At 41.3% G+C, this 19,736-nt stretch overlaps 1 protein-coding gene and 1 non-coding gene across 5 annotated transcripts in view; both read left to right on the top strand.

Annotated features, from left to right (window-relative positions):
- SVEP1 (sushi, von Willebrand factor type A, EGF and pentraxin domain containing 1) overlaps window positions 1-19,286 on the top strand; it is a 351,417-nt gene extending 332,131 nt beyond the window's left edge. For 3 of the 4 annotated variants that reach the window (XM_045043475.1, XM_011288665.3, XM_045043474.1), the window contains 6 exons: window positions 1,700-1,876; window positions 5,587-5,757; window positions 7,575-7,670; window positions 9,601-9,696; window positions 14,503-14,596; window positions 19,126-19,286. In XM_045043475.1, coding sequence (XP_044899410.1) covers window positions 1,700-1,876; window positions 5,587-5,757; window positions 7,575-7,670; window positions 9,601-9,696; window positions 14,503-14,596; window positions 19,126-19,147 — 656 coding nt within the window. In that variant the 3' untranslated portion in view covers window positions 19,148-19,286. The remainder of the gene's footprint in view (window positions 1-1,699; window positions 1,877-5,586; window positions 5,758-7,574; window positions 7,671-9,600; window positions 9,697-14,502; window positions 14,597-19,125) is intronic. The other variant, XM_023242560.2, reaches the window with a different exon arrangement.
- Window positions 14,816-14,925, top strand: LOC111557651. Its single transcript, XR_002737886.1, has one exon. It is a non-coding gene; the product is annotated as a U6 spliceosomal RNA (small nuclear RNA).
- Window positions 19,287-19,736: the final 450 nt, after the last annotated feature.

The following is a 19,736-nucleotide window of genomic DNA, read 5'->3' as shown; positions in this document are numbered from 1 at the left end:
TATCCTAAGAATTGGCTTTCGTCAGATTCCTTGGATGATTACAGGTAGTCCAAGGCACTGATAAAAAATGCAAGTTAATGAAAAAATTTTCACGCAAGTGTGTAATGAATCTGACTGGGGCTGTGAAAAGGGTGAAGAAAGAATATATTAATGTCTAATTTTAATATAATAAAGTATATACATATATATAATGAATGAAGATAATTTAGTTAGAAGCATTAGAATGAAAACAATATTCACATGTAAGATCTGAACTGAGGGAGCTCTGGTTATTGTTTCAAGTGTTGTAATGCAGTAACTGAGCCTTCAAGACTCAGCTGATGCCTTCCTCACTCACAAACACCTCTTGTGCGCACTGAAAATCAGGAAAACCAAAACTGCTGAAATATATGTTAATATGTGTGCCACACACTTGCAGTGAGAAGTCTTTGTGCTATTATCATTGCTGTTTTTCCTTCAGACCTACAAAATGAATCCGCTCTTAGAAATAAGCCTTGAAAACACTACAATTGAAGTTCTAATATCCTGTTCATGGTAGTGTAAGTCTAAAGTTAATATCAGCTTACTTAGAAATGTCTGCCAATTCTCTGGGTCGTCCTTCTGTAGGATGTTCAGTTAAAGAGAGTAAAGTGACAATGAGAAGCATTTACTTTGCATTTTTTTTTTAAATTTTTTTTCAACGTTTTTTATTTATTTTTGGGACAGAGAGAGACAGAGCATGAACAGGGGAGGGGCAGAGAGAGAGGGAGACACAGAATCGGAAACAGGCTCCAGGCTCTGAGCCATCAGCCCAGAGCCTGACGCGGGGCTCGAACTCACGAACCGCGAGATCGTGACCTGGCTGAAGTCGGACGCTTAACCGACTGCGCCACCCAGGCGCCCCTACTCTGCATTTTTAATATTTTTTTCTTCATATATATAAACGAAAAAAAGGGGGGAATGTTGATGCACTCCGTGATTTCTAGCACACCTCTTGTTTCCCTAGTGTTGAGCCATCATTTCAAACAACTATTTAATTTCCCATCTTAGAATTTTGGGGCAATGTGTGAGTGGTTGACTAACTTGGGGTTTTCAGACCTTAACTGATCTTATCCTTAAAAATAATTGTGTCATGTATCATTTTGTATCATGTGGATACAAAACAAATATTTTTTGTTTTATTTTTTTAACACTACTTTTAAAAATACTTATTCATTTATTTTGAGGGGGTGTGGGGAGAACTCCGAGCAGGGAAGGGCAGAGAGAGAGGGAGAGAGAATCCCAAGCAGACTCCACGCTGCCACCAGAGTCCCACGTGGGGCTCGAACTCACAAACTGTGAGATCAAGACATGAGCCACCCGAGCCACCCAGGCACCCTCCTTTTTTTATTTTAGAGAGCGGGGGCAGAGAGAGAGAGAGAGACAGAGAAAGAGAATCTTAAGCAGGCTCCCTGCTCAGCGTGGAGCCTGATGTGGGGCTCAGTCTCACAACCCTGAGATCACGACCTGAGCCAAAATCTAAAGTCAGGTGCTTACAGACTGAGCCACCCACCTGCCCCCAAACCGAGGTTTTTTGTTTTTTTCTTAATGTTTGAAGTTCCATATTTTTAAGCCTCATTATCATAACTGTGAACCCAGCTCCTACAGGGCTCACCCGACTCTGCATTTGAAGAAATCAGAAAAGAGAATATCAGTAAGCATTGTTTTTTCTGTTTAACAGCAAACCCATGCCCTGTTCCTTTTGTGATTCCTGAGAATGCTCTGCTTTCTGAAAAGGAGTTTTACGTTGATCAGAACGTGTCCATCAAGTGTAGGGAAGGCTTCCTGCTCCAAGGCCGGGGCGTCATTACCTGTAACCCCGACGAGACGTGGACACTGACAAGTGCCAAATGTGAAAGTAAGTAAATGGAGATGGAAGCCATTTCATCTCATGAGTGCAGAATGTTTTCTCATCCTTGTGAGATTATTTTGAATCAAGTAAGTTAAATGTAGATATTTAGGTCTCTGTCTTATCGTGGTTATCGGCTTCTGTGTTGACAATTTTTAAAATTAAAAAAAAAAAAAAGATCTTTGCATTCCAAACATAAAAAGGAAAAAATCTTTCCAGAAGTAGGCTAAAACCTACCTGACCAGAATTCACTGAAGAGATTTTCAAAACATGCTCTTCTAGGAATGAGCAAAATATTAAATCTAAAATACGTATTTTTTTTCTGAGGTACCTGTCTGGCTCAGCGGGTAGAGCATGCAGCTCCTGATCTCAGGGTCCTAACGTCAAGCCCCACACCACGCATGGAGATTACTTAAAAAAATAAAATAAAATAAGGCGTGCCTGGGTGGCTCAGTCGGTTAAGTGTCTGACTCTTGATCTTGGTTCAGGTCTTGATCTCAGGACTGTAAGTTCAGTCTCATGTTGGGTTCCATGCTGGCCATGAAGCCTACCTTAAAATAAGTAAATAAGTAAATAAATAAAATACATATTTTCCCCATATTCTGAGAGTCCCCAGACTATAGGCTGTGGATGCTTTACAATACGAAAATGATTCCACATTGGTTCTCAAACTTGAACCACCTAGAGGGCTTGTTTAAAACAGGTTTCTGGACCCCACCCTAGAATGTCTGATTCAGCGAGGCCCAAGAATCTGCCTTTTGAACAAGCCCCCAGGTGTTGCTGCGGGTCCCGGAACCAAACGATTTGAGACCCTCCAGGCTAGCACCATGTGATACATCACACGTCATCTGGCGGCATCTCTTATTGCCTTGTGATAACTCTTGACATCTCTTCACATACGCTTCCTGCACTTAAAACATCTCCCCTGCCCAACATTCTGCCCTCCGGCTCCCTTGTACTCCAAGCTACTCCCTCTGCAGCAGTCAGTGAACAAATTCTCATCGAGTCTAACCAGATGCAAGACACTGGGCTACATAGTCGACAACTATATCATGCCTACAATAGTGTCTATCTTTAGAACACTTGCACCCCAGTTGTGAAGTGTGAAGGCCATGGGGATTGTGGAGTCAGAGAAGACCTGGGTTTGAATTCTATCCTCAAAACTTTCTAAGTCAGAACCCATGCCAGTGCCCTAACGTCTCTGAACCTTCGGGCTCTCCTGTGTTAGTGACACCAATAATAGTTATCTTGTAAGTTTGCTTTGAAGAGTAAATGAACTGGTGTATTCTAGCAGTGTCCCCTGGTAGGAGGAGATGCACCAATGGCCCAAGTGCCTGGAGTTTCAACTAGCAGCCTACTACAGCATTAGAATTTTGATTTTAGGGCACCTGGGTGGCTCTGTCGGTCAAGTGTCCGACTTTGGCTCAGGTCATGAACTCACAGTTCCTGAGTTTGAGCCCCGCACCGGGCTCTGCGCTGACCGCCTGGAGCCTGGAACCTGCTTCAGATTCTGTGTCTCCCTCTCTCTCTCTCTGTCTGCCCCTCCCTCACTCACACTCCGTCTCTCTCTCTCAAAAATAAATACACATTTAAAAGATTAAAAAAAAAAAGAATTTTGATTTGACTCCAGGGAACATATACTATGCTTTTAGTCTTATAAAATCTACTCCAAGTGAAATAGGAAGCATTACGTGTGTATAAGCCTTGACCACCAGCCTGGACTAAAGCAGGCCAAGTGGCCTGATTTCTGCACGCATATCCTCACATCGGTCTTGGCTCCCTGACAAATACCACTCCGAGCACTGGAAGAAAAAGCAAGGAGAGACATGCACTCTGGTGCATGCTTAATTATTCCTCAATATTCTTGAGAGGATCAGGGGTTGCCTTGGAGAGAAGGAGACAGTTTCTACCATTGTTTGTTATCCCCAATCCCTCCTCTGCATTTTCTATTAAAGCAAAGCCTCTGGCTTAGAAGAAAGTATCTTCCCTGAGAGACATGAGCAACAACTTCCCTCATTTTTTTGTCACCTCATCCTGCTATCTGTCCTTACGAGTCAGCGACTCAAATTCAGTGTGTCTAGGAATCACCAAGGGTAGTAAGATGCAGACTCATAAGCTAGAAACTCCCAGAATGTGCACTTTAAAAAAAAATGGTAATGTTTATTTATTTTTGAGAGAGACAGAGAGACAGAGCACAAGCAGGGGAGGGGCAGAGAGAGAGGGAGACACAGAATCCGAAGCAGGCTCCAGGCTCTGAGCCGTCAGCCCAGAGCCGGACGCGGGGCTTGAACTCACGGACCGCGAGATCATGAGCTGAGCCAGAGTCAGATGCTTAACCGACCGAGCCACCCAGGCGCCCCCCCAAAATTTGCACTTTTAATGTGAACCCAAGGTGATTCCCATATAGGTGGTTTGAAATCCATGCTTTGATCACTTCAGTGAACCAGCCATGATATTTCTACATGCCATTCACCCCAACCTGGAAGCTTCATAGCCTCCACTCAAGCTTTGTAGCCTAGTCCAAATGCTACTCTCACTGCGATTTGTATCTTGACAGTCCTAGGCATAATTAGTGACGTTCACCTTGATTTTCCCATAGAATAGTCTCCAAGCCTCTATGACAGCTGTCTCTTAAATTGCCCATCTTCTTCCCACTACTCTGAGTAAAGGGGCAGCATTTTCTTCATCAATTTCTTTTCCAGTTTCCAATAAATATTTGATTTAAGTATTTACATTAATACATATTTGATATCCGATTCGTTTAATTAATGTCTGTAACCACCTTAGAAAGAAAAGAAAATTTAGAAAAATCGTACACATTGTTAATTTCCACCGACAAGTTCTTAATGGTATTATGTCCACGGTCACCTTTTAGAAGCCAATTCAGGGAGAGTCATCCAAAAAGTTAGACTTCTACAAACTGGATATCGATTGGAGCACCAACTCTAATTCAACCCTTGTCTTCTAAGCCTCCCCAGAATGACTCTAGTTATCTCAACGCTTCTTAAAGCAAAATTAGTTACAAGATTTTTTATTGAAATTTACATACAGTACGGGGGTGCCTGAGCGGCTCAGTCAGTTGAACGTCCGACTCTTGATTTTGGCCCAGATCATGATCCCAGAGTCGTGAGATCGAGCCCCGCATCAGTCTCTCTCTCTCTCTCTCTCTCTCTCTCTCTCTCTCTCTCTCTCTCTCTCTCTTAAAATAATAAAAATTAAACATATACAGTTTGCATCACTTTTAAAATTATCATTCATTCTCACACGTTTTATAAGTGACAAGTCACTGCTTTACAGTCTTGAAAAGAAGGAAACTGATGTGAAACCTTGAATGTTGTAAACCTCATCAAAGTGTGTAAATTGAGTCTCTAGAGGCAAGAGACAATATTCATTCATTTACTCATTTTTCAAATTTGTTATCAAGAGCCCACTGCATGTCAGTTGCTACTCTAGGCACTAATAAAACAGCCTTGATGGAATCTGCAATACTGCAATTAATGATCTTTACTCTAACACAATAGACTACAAATAGTCCCCATGCTTCTCCTCTTGTAATTTGACAAACATCCTGCATTGAAGTTCTCTTGGAAGCCATCTCTCTGGTGCTATTTGATCTTTGCTCTTGAAATTAATTCAGTCTTTGAGATGAGACTGTGTTCTCTCTCATCCGCTGGCTGGGTTAGTAGCACAGGCTCAATTGTGCTTTTGTTTTCCTGTAGAAATATCTTGCGGTCAACCAACTTTTGTAGAAAATGCCATCACTCGAGGCGTGCGTTATCAGTATGGGGACATGATCACCTACTCCTGCTACAGTGGATACATGTTGGAAGGTCCCCTAAGGAGTGTTTGCCTGGAGAATGGAACCTGGACATCACCTCCCGTTTGCAGAGGTAAGGAAATATTTGAATGGTTATTTCTCATTGAAACTGTAGAGAAATGTATATGGAAGTCTGGGGAGGCCAACAGCTAGGATGCCTGCTCTGTTCTTTTTCCTTGGCTTTAAATTTTCTCTTGGGACCCCTGTGTGGCTCAGTTGGTTGAGCGTCTGACTTCAGCTCAGGTCATGATATCACGGTTTGTGGGTTCGAGCCCCGCATCAGACTCTGTGCTGACAGCTCAGAGCCCGGAGCTGTTTTGGATTCTGTGTCTCCCTCTCTCTCTGCCCCTACCCCACTCGCACTCTGTCTCCCTCTTACTCTCTCAAAAATAAACATTAAGAAAAAAATTTTAAAAATAAATACATTTCCCTTGACATTTGTGTCATTTTCCTTAACATTCTGGGTTTGAGTTTTAAAAGCTTTCACACAAAACTCTGGCCCAGCACACTGCCCCTTCCTGAGTCAATCATGGCTCCTCAGGGAAGTGCTTGTGCTCTCTTGAAGTGTTCTCCAGCTGCTAGGGGGAGCTGTGTCATGTCTGAGCCACGAGGACACCTCTCGGATGCTCAGGTGTTTCAGCAGATTCCAGTTCCACACTCGCATCCAGGGCAGACCCCTAGCCCCGCTGGGGACGGGATAGCCCGCCCAGTGGGCAGATTCAGAGGGAAGAGGTACCAGTCAGCCCCAGGGAAGCTGAGCCCACCCCATGGTCTCCCTGGCCACGCTGGGGGCTGGTGACAAGCACTCTGAGTTCATGTGAGCACGGCTGTCTCTTCATTTGGTGCACTGAATTGGCAAACCCAAGGATGAATTGTGTATGTGCACTCAATAAAATCTTCCTTGGGGGAAGAAGGTTCTGTGCTTAAAATTCGGCAAAATTGAAAAAAGTAGACAGTGAGGCATTCTGGTATGTCCTAAAACTTATACATTTCTAGTAAAACAGATTTGTTTTGTTTTGTTTTGTTTTGTTTTGTTTTGTTTTGTTTTGTTTTACAAATCATAGTGATTGTTCCATTCTACTGAAAGTCAGGAGCTGTGCTAGTGAACATGACAAACATTAACTCAGGAACTAGAAGAATAATCTAATTGTTGAATGGGTTGTTCACACGGCCACGTGAACAATGGTTGGATTTGGATTTGGGGTGAAAAGGCCAAAGTCTTTAATGACCTGTGGGGTTGGGAAAATTGAGGAAATCCATGAACGAATGGCCTCAAAAGAGGCAAGGGCCATTGCAAGAGCTGGAAGGAGATTGTCTGACAGCAGCTGTGAGAAATGAGATCACTTACAGGCGAGATGTAAGAGAAGGTACAACCTCTTCCTCGTGAGAGGGCAGCTGAGGAGGTGACATCCTCAAAGAATAGCCCAAGTTTCCCTCAAAACCAGAAGGCAAATGAGAGTTGTGTGTTTGCTTTGCTTGCTTGTTTGTGTCTTCACTTGTTTGTTTTAAGACACTGAGTGACAGAGGCAGCACCAAAGAGCTATTGGCCATCAAAGGGCACCTTCGGAAGGGCATTTCCACATCTTCTGGAAGAGGCATTTCCCCTGGGGCAGACCAAAAGAGATTATCTTTGGTCTAAACCACCTTGTCCCCTTCTGCTCTGAACCCCCAGGTTATTAAATTTTGGAAGCCATATTCCCAGAACCACCCAAGCTTGTGTATGCCTTTTTCTCAAAACCCTCACGTTAACCCCTCGCTGAATCTTGAGATTCGGTTTTGTTTCTCTTCTGTAAAACTTGACTCAAGGAAATATAAATAAGGAATCCTGTCTTCTGACAGACACTCTTCTATAATTCCCTAGATTTGTGACCCAGCCTGCTTCTTTTCCAGCTGTCTGTCGATTCCCATGTCAGAATGGAGGTATCTGCCAACGCCCAAATGCCTGTTCCTGTCCAGATGGCTGGATGGGGCGCCTCTGTGAAGAACGTGAGTCTCCTCAGACCTTACATGCTATGTCCTTAAATCTTACTTTGAGTCCTGATACCTTACCTGGAAGCTGCCAAATCAGGGGAGTTACTAGGAACTGGCTTTACTGGTGGAAGGAACTCATTTGCTTTGGTGGAAGCAAACTTTACTGGTGGAAGGAACTGGCTTTACTGGTGGAAGGAACTCATTTGCTTTTGGTGGGCTTTACTGGTGGAAGGAGCTCATTTGGTCCTGTGGTAGACCAGACGAGAGCATCTGGAGTCTATCTGAATATGTCAATTAGTTGCAGAAGAATTGGAATATAAGTGACCTTGAAAACACAGTTATCAAGAGCCGTCTCCACACATACCTCCTGTCACAAATTCCCAAGAATCTTCTTGGGAAGGAGTTTATAATAGAGGGTTTCCCAGGCCCCATCTTCTCCTACCTCAAGTCAATTTATATACTGTATCTCTCATTGCTGCAGTTGGGATAAATTCACAGCATTGCATAACATTGTACTTTGTGCGTTGTATTTGCAACCCACCATTCACTCTTTTTCATTAGGGGTGGTTCTTCCCAACTTAAAAAAAAAAAAAATAGGGGAAGCGGTCACTCCTGTGTCTACACAACGCTTAGTAAATTAATACAGAATTTTGATTCTTGTAAGTTTGAATTTGAACTTGCGGGAGAAAGTGAATAAGTGATTTTGAAAAAAATTTTAATGGCTAAACTATTCCCTGTTTTAATATCTTAAAAAACATATGTGGGGAAAAATTATTGCCTGTTTCATTGGGAGTGGTATATGGAAATCACATCCAGGGTCATTCATGTGATGGCTCTTGGTCTCTATCAGTTTTATCATTTTTTTGAAGGCCAGACATGTCATAAGAGATTCTAAAACTGTTTTGAGTGTAACTATTTCAACTAATCTAGAAAGAAAAAAATATACACAATGGAAATAAATTTAGGCCAACAACTCACCAAAGCAAGTGTTCTCACACTGAGTAAGAAAGAAGAAGAATTATGTTTTTCCTCCCTCTGCTCTGCTATCATTCTTTCCCATTTAGAGCTCCCAAACTTGACTGCTTTAATGCTAAGCGTCCAAAGACCAGGGAAACATTTACCCTGGGGGACCCTGACAGCAGGCCTCGCTTGGTTCACCGAGCACGTGCCTGTGCTACTGCATTAGACCAGGGTTCCCCAAGTTTAAGGTGCATACGCGCCACCTAGGAGATGTGAAATGCAGATTCTGATTCAGTAGTTCTGGGTTGGGACCTGCAATTCTGCATTTTGTAGCCAACTCCTAGGTAATGCTATTGGCTGGAGAACTGTGCTTTGAGTAGCAAGCCAATAGACAGTCTCACTCCTTCTAAACAGACTATTCCCTTTTAAAGAGCTCAGTAATTTCTAGGAAGAATGAGCACTGGGGACAGTGTAGGAGAGGCCTCACTCAGTCCCCATCAGGCCTTTGCTTCAAGGAAATAAAGGATGAGCTGTTCCATCGCTACTAATGTGTTGCCAACACCGGCCTACAGAGAGCCCATCTGACCCGTTCTTAGATTTAATTCGAGACAATAAGAGAGCCTCGAGACGGCCAAACTTCTTGAGCACTTTATGTAATTTGAAAAGGAAATTTGAAACAATAATAACGGGAGAACATTCTGCTTATCCTGTGAAGAGAAAGCACAGCACTTAGCGGACATCGATCACGGTGTATCCTCTCTAAAAGAGTGCATTTGGAACTAGAGTCATTTCATTAGGCTAAAGGTCCAGACTTACTTTCCTGATTGTGTTTTTCCAGTGATACTGATTAATAAACAGAACACATCCGGGGAGACTATCTAGTGGGTCATTCAAGGTTTTACTCCTCCCGGAAAACGTTTTGTGAACATTTGAACGTATGTCTGAGTGTGTGTTTTGATTTAATCCCTGTCGATCTCCTTTCTAGCAATATGCATCCTCCCCTGTCTGAACGGTGGTCGCTGTGTGGCCCCTTATCAGTGTGATTGCCCAACTGGCTGGACGGGGTCCCGCTGTCATACAGGTAGGTCTTCTCTCTGGGTTTGTTTTCTTGGTGACTTGGCTCCATGAGGCCCTGGAGAACATTGATGAGTATGACTCAGATTCAGAGGTGGCAGTGAAACGAAAGGATGCCAAGGTTTTTCACAAATCCCCCAAGATGGTGTCTTGAATGATAGTCTCAATGCTGAACTCTACGGCTGCTTCGTAGGCACCTGTCAGGGTCGTGAACCAAAGAAGAGCTTCTAAGTCAGCTCAGCCTCCTGCCTTCTTCACGTCATCTGCTCTGTTTGCAGAATATCGAGAAAGCATGCAGAGGTTCAGAAGAATATTTATTTTAAGCTCTGTGAAACTAAATTACTGTATTTGTGGTAACTAGAAAGAACACGACCCTGAATAAAAACCATTTAAGTGGAAATCTCCTCAAAGAGATGGTTCCTTCGTGGACAACAGTAACAAACTGTTGTTCATTGATTGGTGACAAATGTTGTCCCCTTAACCTTTGCCTGTCTCAAATATTTACTCTTCTGTACTTTGAGGTCTTAACTGATTATCGATCTGTCCTTGCTCCTCCTAGATTATATCCCACTTGAGGGCAGGGATGCTTCTTCATGATCTTTGTATGTCTGCTACCTAGCATAGTGCCTGCATATGATCAGTTTCTCATATCGAATAAATGAATCTGCTTGAAATGACAGGTTTTGGGGAGCCTGGGTGGCTCAGTCAGTGAAGCATCCAGCTTCGGCTCAGGTCGTGATCTCACGGTCTGTGGGTTCAAGCCCCGAGTCGGGCTCTGTGCTGACAGCTCAGAGCCTGGAGACTGCTTTGGATTTCGTGTCTCTCTCTCTGTCTCTGCCCCTCCCCTGCTCATGCTCTGTCTCTCTCTGTCTCTCATTGAACATTAAGTTTTTTTAAAAAAAGATGAATGACAGGTTTTTAAAGTCTGAAATCTTTAGGCAACTGCTAAAAGAACAGAACTTGCTGTATTTATTTGTATTATGTCTAACACTCTACCATCCCTCGTGAAAGCAGTATTTATACCACCTCTCTGGTGGGTAAAACATCAAGTAGGACAGGCATATTGGCACCAGGGTTTGGCATGAACTCTAAGGCTCGGTGACCATGTAATTTAGCTTTCCCACTAGGGCATTTTTTGAGTGAAAGGGGTACTATTAATAAGTAAACCAAGGGAATGGGAGTGAAACATACTGTCACAGGCAAAATCACACGTGTAGTCACCCTCCCTCAAGCCAAACAGCCACCCATGAATGTAGGAAAGGAAAAACCTACCAGAGGAAGCCAAATGTGAAGCTTTTGTTTGAAACTCTAAACGCAATCTATATAGTGTTTGTTTCTAACAAGTCAGCTGTGATGTTTTATCTGCATTTCTCAAATTGAAGTCACATGCAGACGAGTCTGGCCCTCTTCCAGGCATCTTACTCTGCAGCGGGGGCACCGCTCTTCGAGATGGAGGCATCCTTGAGTCTCCTGCTCCTTCCTCTACGATCACCAGTATCAGCCCCTTTCTGTTTCTTCCTGCACAGTATCTCCTACATCCTCCTCTGTCCTCGCTGTCACCAGCTAGTAAAAGATCTCTTGTTTGAATCGCCGTCAGAGTCTATTGATTAATCTTTCTGTCTCCATTTCCCAGCTAGACATCGCTATGTACCACTTTGGGCTTATCTTTTTGCCCTATTTAGGAACCTAACATGGTTCCCTATTGTCTCCATATCCAGCCCAAATTTTTCAGCCCAAATTCTTCTAACCTCCAAGGTCCTGCCTAAATTGGCTTCAGCGCACCTGATAAAATTCAGTTCCTATCCTACCAATCCCATACCATCCCCCACAGTGATGGCTTCTTCATTACCCCCAAATAGTCCCTTCTCCCCGCATCTCTCAGCACAAACTCACAGTCTCCCTCTTTCCCTTACCTCTTCAACGCTTATCCAACCTCAAAAACCCTGCTTAAGCTTCCTCTTATCCCCAAACTTGCTTTATACCACAATAATCTATTTTCTAACATTCCATTTCTGTAGATACTACACAGTTAGTTAGAACCATGAAGTTTAAAGCTCCATTGATCTGCTTTATTTGTATTTCTTTTAGCTCCTTGGCTCCCTAACTAGAATAAGCTCCCTAATGATGCTGCATCGTATAGTGTTCCTTTCTTGTTAACCTCGAAGCAGCTATCTTGGCACGTGCTTACACCCCCTACATACTAAGCAGACAGCAGCGTATGAAACAGGAGAAAAGATGCAGAATGGTCTCTAAGTAGATAATTCTAGCTAATTGAATTCTCTAAAAGGGGCTCTGCCAACAGTGAAGATAAGTACACTAACCAAGTAAAGACATTCAGAAGTCTTCGCAAGCATGGGATCAGAAAAGCGAGAGTAGTCACCAAAAGATCATTCTAGTCAAAAGTGTGGAAGCGTAACACAGGTGTGTTCACCATAGCAGGACTGAAGCCATAGAGGGAAGGTAGGTGTGTGGCTGGAAATGAAGCTGTAAAGATGGACAGAGCCAGAGTAGAGAAATGCAATGGGTGCCAAGTTCAAGATGCTGGATTAGGTCTTACGAGCAACAGAAGCCACTGAAGGGTTTTAAGCAGGAAAATCATACGATCGGATTTTCTTTTAGAAAAGTGATTTTGGCAGCAGTATGGAAAATGGCAGAAAGTAATACTTGCAATAGGGAGACCGCTTAGGAAGTTATCAAAGCAGAATTGGCGAGATGTAATGAATTCTGAAAAAATGATAACCAAAAAAGATGTATTTGAGAGAAGTTACTGTTTTGTTATAGATACACTGCAGCGGGAGAGGTCTGAGAAGAGTCAAGACTGATACAGCTTTGGGGCCCCTGAGGGAAAGGCGGTGCCATTTACTGAGATAGAGAACCCAAGAGGAGCAGGTGTGAATGTGTGGTTAAGGAGTTAAGTATGTACTTGTTGAGTTTGAGGAGCCCATGAAACCTGCAAGGGAGAGGTCTGATAAGGAGTTGAATGACGGTTTGAGTTCCCAGAAGATACATCTAGATTGAAGACAGTGGTATGTGAGTCATCACTGGAAAACATACACGAAGAAAAACGTAAGACGGTGCAGAAGGCACATAGCACGAGAAGGTAGCCTAAAATGGAATATTGGGGGCACCCATATTATAGGGAAGGAGGAAGGTGTTAAGCTATTAGACAAGGAGGTGAAATGAATTTGTTAGTACTGTCAGGAACCACTGAATCATCATGCTATTGAAAAGGAGTAATTTGGGGTGCTTGGGTGGCTCAGCTCAGGTCATGATCTCACGGTTCACGAGATCGAGCTGCCATCAAGGTCTGCACTGATAGTGCAGAGATTTATTTATCTCAAAATAAATAAACATTTTTAAAAAATGAAAAGGAGTAAATTTTTATTAGCAAGCAGCATCTATGGAGAGTTAGTTTTCAATGACTGGGTTTTATTTTTGTTATTTTTAATTCTGCTTTGTCTCATAATTTCCTCTTTGTTATGTGGTAAATGCATGCCTTCTCTTTGCCCATACCTACCCTTAACTCCCCAAGAGAGCTCCCCACGGGCAAAGATGGTTTTACCTTTGTCCTCGCTCTTCGCACCTGGTGCTTGCATATCAAGTGCTTGGTACTTTCTGGAGTTTTCCCCATGTTTTATAAATAAGTGATAAAAGAAGTGGCATTTGTGGGGTGCCCAGGTGGTTCCGTCAGTTAAGCGTCCAACTTCGGCTCAGGTCCTGATCTCACAGTCTGTGAGTTCGAGCCCCACATCGGGCTCTGTGCTGACAGCTCAGAGCCTGCCCCCTGCTTCAGATTCTGTGTCTCCCTCCCTCTCTGCCCCTCCCCAACTCACACACTGTCTCTCCCTCAAAAATAAATAAACGTAAAAAATAAAAATAAAAAAAAAGAAGTGACATTCATGTATATCTTACCAAAGATGAGTTTTTCATCTGGGGAAGGCTACATGTCCAAGCAATAATGAGGGTAAAATAATGAGGCTGAAACTTTCTCATTTCCAACCTTCTTTCAACAAGAATTTTATTTTCTTCTTCCTCGAGAAAGTTCTTCTTTCTCTGTGATATATTAAACTTGCTGGTGGTAGGTCTTCATCAGTTTTTAGCATCTGTAAATTTTGTAGCAAGCAGAGTGTGGTTATGCCAAGATGGCCTTGTGAGAAAAGATGTCCGTATAGTAAATCTTTGGATGTTCACTCAGGGTTTTACCTATGGCTTTTAATTCTATTCCAGGTTCTGCAATTCCAAGTAAAGCTGGTAAAAGCCATGAAAATTGTGTTTTCTAGCAAATACAAGGAGCTTTTGAATCATCTGCTATTTTTATTTATTTGTTTGTTTTTTTGTTATTTTGGATAATCTTTGTGTCTGATTATCATACGTGTCAATGTCTGGTGTAACAACGCGGTCAGTCATAGAATTCACTGCCAGCTCTCTCAAGTGATATACAGTCTCACTGAGCGCTTGAAAAATTCGCAGTTCAAAACGGTATACATCACATCGGTTGCATAAATAAAAAGAATTGCTGAGAAAAATCAGTGGATTTAATGTCATCAGCAGAGGTTTCAATACACAGGCAGGACTTAACCTGGGACTTACATTTGCAACTTGACTAGCTTGGAAGGGAAAGGGAGGGATGGTGGGTAGTTCACATGAGACCCAAGGTCAAACAGAGTGGCAGGAATGTGTAATACAAATGGTCAGTGAGGAATGGGAGTGGCTGGAGTGGAAAGCAGCATCAGATCTTATTCTACACCTCTTCATGGATGTTTTCCAACCTGCTAAATATTAATTAAATAAATGCATGAATTTTTCATCCCAGCTGTTTGCCAGTCTCCCTGCTTAAATGGTGGAAAATGCATAAGACCAAACCGATGTCATTGTCTCTCAGCTTGGACAGGACATGACTGCTCCAGGTAAGACCATTAGAAGAAACAAATGTTTAACTATAACACAAAGAGATCAAAATTCAAGTTGAGTGTGTCCCAAAAGCCAGAACGTATCGCCAGTTTAAGTAGAAGCTTTTAGTTTCCAAAAATATCTGCTTTCCAGTACTCTTTAAATTTGAACTAAAGCCACACAAAGAAATGTTAGTTAAGGATTGACAAAAGGCTATCTCACAAATAAATAATCTTGTGCTCACCTTTGGCAGCGCATAAAGTCAAAATTGGAACACTACAGAGAAAGTTAGCATGGCCTCCTCTAAAAGGATTGCATGCAAATTCATGCAACATTCCATAGTTTTCCAAACAAAAGAAAAAAGGTTTCATTAAACAAATAAATTAACTGCCTTCACGAGAAGATTGCATCCTTCATATGTAAGGTTGTAAAATAAATAATAAACAGTACATTTTAATGATGTTCATTTGCATTCCTGATTACAAAAAAAATACTATTGAAATTGATAAGAAATGTTTATTTTTAAAATCAAAACTCTTGTTTCATATTTTTAGTGTGTGTGTGTGTATATATATACATATATATATATATATATTCAGTATTTAATTGACTAAAAAATTTTAGTGTAAAAATACATCTGTCAATTGGTTTCTCATTTCTAACCAGTAAGTATGGTAGTTGAGAAAAGATTATCACAAAATTAAGTCTAAGGAAAAAAATATGTTTAAAATAATGTAAACTTTTTTATTGAAGAATAATTGACATACATTATATTAGTTTCAGGTATACGATATAATGATTTGATATTTGTATATATATTGTAAAATGATTACCACAGTAGATCTAGTTAGCATCCGTCACCATATATAATTACAAAATTTTTTTTCTCATGGTAAGAACTTTTAAGATTTGCTGTCTTAGCAATTTTCAAATATGCAACACAGTGTTTTTAACTGTAGTCACCATGCTGTATGTTACATCCCCATGGCTTATTTGTTTTATAACTAGAAGTTTGTACCTTTTGACTCCGTTCATCCATTTCACCCCCACCCCCTGCCTCTGGCACCCACCAATCCGTTTTCTGTATCTGTAAGGGATTTTTCTGGTTCTTTTAGATTCCACATATTAGTGAGACCATATGGTATTTGTCTTTCTCTGTCCAACTTATCTCACTTAGCATAAAGTCCTCAGGGGCCATCCATGTTGTTGTAAATGGCAAGATTTCATTCTCTCGTAGCTGAATAGTATTTCAGTGTCTGTGTGTGTGTGTCACATTTTCTTTATCCATTTATCAATTAATGGACACTTACGTTGTTTTCATATCTTGGCTATTATAAATAATGCTGCAGTGAACATGGTACATACATCTTTTCAAGTTCGTATTTTCATTTTCTTCAGAGAAATACCCAGAAGTACAAGTAGAATTGCTGATTGGATGGCAGTTTTGTTTTTATTTTTTTTTCTTTTTTGAGGCGCCTCCGTGCTGTTTGCATAGTACGCAATTTGCATTCCGACCGACAACACACAAACATTCTCTTTTCTCCACATTCTTGCCGAAACTTGTTATTTCTTGCCTTTCTGATAATAGCCATTCTCCCTGGTGTGAGGTGATATCTCACTGTGGTTTTGATTAGCATTTCCCTGATGACTGATGATGTTGAGCACTTTTCATGTACCTATTGGCCTGCTATATGTCTTCTTTGGGAAAATGTGTATTCATATCCTCTGCCTATTTTTTAATCCAATTGTTTGGGGTTTGTTTTTATTTTGTTTTGTTTGTTTGTTTGTTTGTTTTGTTATTGGGTTGTATAAGCTCTTTATATATTTTGGATGGTGACGTCTTATCAGATATATAATCCCATTCAGTAGGTGGCCTTTTCATTTTGTTTGTTGATGGTTTCATTTGCTGTGAAGAAATTTTTAGTTTGATGTAGTCCCACTTGCTGATTTTTGCTTTTCTTGACTTTGCTTTTGCTGTCAAATCCCCCCCAAAAATCATCACCAAGTTCTACGTTTTCTTCTAGGAGTCTTATGGTTTCAGCTCTTATATTCAAATCTTTAGTCCATTTTGAGTTAATTTTTATGTTTGGTATAAGAAAGTGGTCCAGTTTCATTCTTTGGCATGTGGCTGTCCAGTTTTCCCAGCACCATTTGTTGAAGAGTTTGTTGTATATTCTTGGCTCCTTTGTCATAAATTAATTGACCATACATGCAAAGGTTTATTTCTGGGCTCTTTTTCCTGTCTTTCTGATCTCCATGTCTGATTTTATGGCAATACCATATTGTTTTGATTACTAAACTTTGTAATATAGTTTGAAATGCAAGAGCATGGTGCCTCTAGCTTTGTTCTTCTTCCTCAAGGTTTAAACTTTTTTAAACTTCAGGAAATGTCAGACGTACTACCTCATACCACGGATAAAATATTTTCAATATTGTAACATTGTCCTCACAAATGTTGCAATGTTGGAATATTAACAGCTCTATTTTAAGGTTTTCAGTACGTGTCATTGTATTACATCACTTAGATTTGTATTATGTACATTTACTTCTGTCTTAAAGTAATCATTTAAAATAAATGGATAGTTTCATATTCTCTTTAAAAAGTGGGAAATTCAGCTAACTGAAATCATCTCTAATTTTCCCATTTTTTAAAATTTCGTTGTGATTAGAATACAATTCAGCTTGCAAAGGCAAAAACCTATTTAAGTACACACTTCATTAACAACAACAACAACAACAAAAATCAGCCCTGGGCCAGTGAATTTCTTCCTATCAAGTGTATGCCATCTCTGCAGAGAGAAAACATAAACTCCAAAGAGCAAATTTGGATTATATATGGATATGTAGAAACTTCCAAGATAAAAATGATGGTTTTACATGAGAGCAGAGTTGAAAAAACGAGAGTCAAACTGCAATGGATTTCTGGGGGGAAAAAGGAAAAGAAGAGAGAGAGAGAGAGAGAAGGAAAGATAAAAGGACTAAGAATGACAGTGACTCAAAAAGGAACAGGAAGTATTTATAAAATTCTTATAATTTTATACTTTCTATTTCAACTCCTTCATCTTGTAGATAAGAAAAGGAAACCCAGAGTTTGTGTGGTTCCCTAACATCAAAATACTCCAGAGGATCTCTTTCTCAACTAGGGGAAGGATAATTATTAGCTTATGTGAAGAAAATGATTAATAAAGAGAACAAAATCTCAATTTTTTAAAGCAAAAGTTTAACGAAGGAATCCAGATGTATATATTCAGCAAAATGAGCTAAGAGGCATAGCCCATATACGCGGAGAGGTTCATCTTCAACCCAGAAGATGGGGCAAGTCCCTGCCTCCTTGTACTGTGATCAGTTATTCTAGGAGATGTGTGACAGTCGGAACTCTCTTATTGCAACTCTAGCTAGCTTCACTAAAGAATGGAATATGTCCTCAGGCTAGAAGGACCTTGCCCCCAAAGACATGAGGTGGCTGAGCATCAGGAGGACCAGACTGAGCACTTGAAAGCCACCTAAAGCCTGTCCGCCTCTCGTCTCCCCTCCTCTCTCCAGCGTCTGTTCCATCCTGTCTTTTGCTGCAATGGGGTTTTCTCTGCTGCTCAGTTCAGGTGGAGGGACAGCCCTGCTTATAGCTTCCACATTTTACATGTCATCCCACGGTATCCACACAAATAAGGCACTGACCCCGTTTAACAATCCAGAAGAACTGACTACTCCAGATCGATTGAAGGGCCCACGAGGGGTCAGTGAAACTGCGGCCCTAGGTTGAGTTCTGTTGTACTAACTTGAAGGGTCATTTTGTCAAAATCTCTACCTTACTTATGGGTGAAGGGGAGAGGCGGCTGGCAGTTCCCAGAAGAAAGAAAGGTGGAGTATGATTCCCTGAAATGGGGAGAAGAGAAAGCTTTTCTGAGAAATCAAAACAGTAAATGTTTCCAAGCAATTTTTTATTTCCTTCTCTCCCACAAGACTGAGTGCCTTGAAGATTGTATCCCTCGGACTTGGTACGGGCACAAAAACTGGTGCTCAGTAGACGCTTCTTCACGGATGGAGCGCCTTCCTGCCATCAGTGACGGCTGGGGGAGAAGCACCCCATGGCAACCATTAAATCCCTCAGCCTCTGACCTCCTCTGCTGATGAAAAAGGCAGACCCCGTATCATTTCCAGTTCGTTCCGTCCTTAAGAAAGAGACCGGGTTTCCTCTGATCTCTGTGTGCATCTTCAGAAAATTGACCCTAAGTAAATGCCGTAAACAAAAACCATCAACTGTTAATGTAAGAGACTTCCAGGTTCACAAAGTCCAAGCTCATCATTTTAGAGATAAGAGGATTATCAGACAGGGAATTGGTGAGAGGGACGGGATCAAAACCCGGGTTCTTTTGATTCTCCGATCTTTTCATAAGGTAGCACCTGTTCTCAAGGAACGACCCCCATCCCTACAAACCGTGTCACAGATAATGCCCAGGCATCTGAGACTTTCAATGCTGTTGTCATCAGCCCCTAAGCTCTTACGTCTTCAGTTTTTCTGTTGAATCTCTTTGTTTTTTTGTTCCAGGAAAAGGAGGACTGGGTTTTAACCACTGCACAACCAACCAGCTCTCCTAAAAGCAGGATCATCTCTTCCTGGGAGTCCTGGGCATCCTGGAACTTACGCAAAGAAATTCCAACACGGTGCTGGGTCTTGTTTTGTTTAGTAAACTTGTTATTTTGGGTTTACCTTTTTATTTTGTGTTATATTTTGTTATTCGTCGTGACATACTTTGTTACATGTTTCCATTTTTAAATATGCTTGTATTTTCTATATAAAAATATATTAAATACATGCTGCTCCGCTCACAAACTGTACATACTCTGCTGTCTGTTGGGAAAGTTCCTGCTACACATTTTTATTCCGTTACTTCAAGTGATTTTCCAATTAAAATATATTTTGCTATGAAATAATAGTTTGCTGGATAGTGCCGTTTTGTGAGCTGTCCAGGAAATAATGAAGAGGGTCATGATCTTTCATCTATGCTATTGGCACAGTACAGGATCACAAGCAGTGTACCAAGAAATCCCAATGAAGGAGACCCCTTCCTTCTAGCTCTTTCTTCTTTACAGTATGTGTAACAGTAAAGGTTTCCTTTTATTTAATCAGCAGGTAAGCATTGGACATACTACCCTCCA

Source organism: Felis catus, chromosome D4 (assembly GCF_018350175.1).
Source record: "Felis catus isolate Fca126 chromosome D4, F.catus_Fca126_mat1.0, whole genome shotgun sequence".
Lineage (NCBI taxonomy): Eukaryota > Metazoa > Chordata > Mammalia > Carnivora > Felidae > Felis > Felis catus.
The sequence above is the reverse complement of the archived record's forward strand: the minus strand, read 5'-3'. Positions and strand labels throughout refer to the sequence as shown.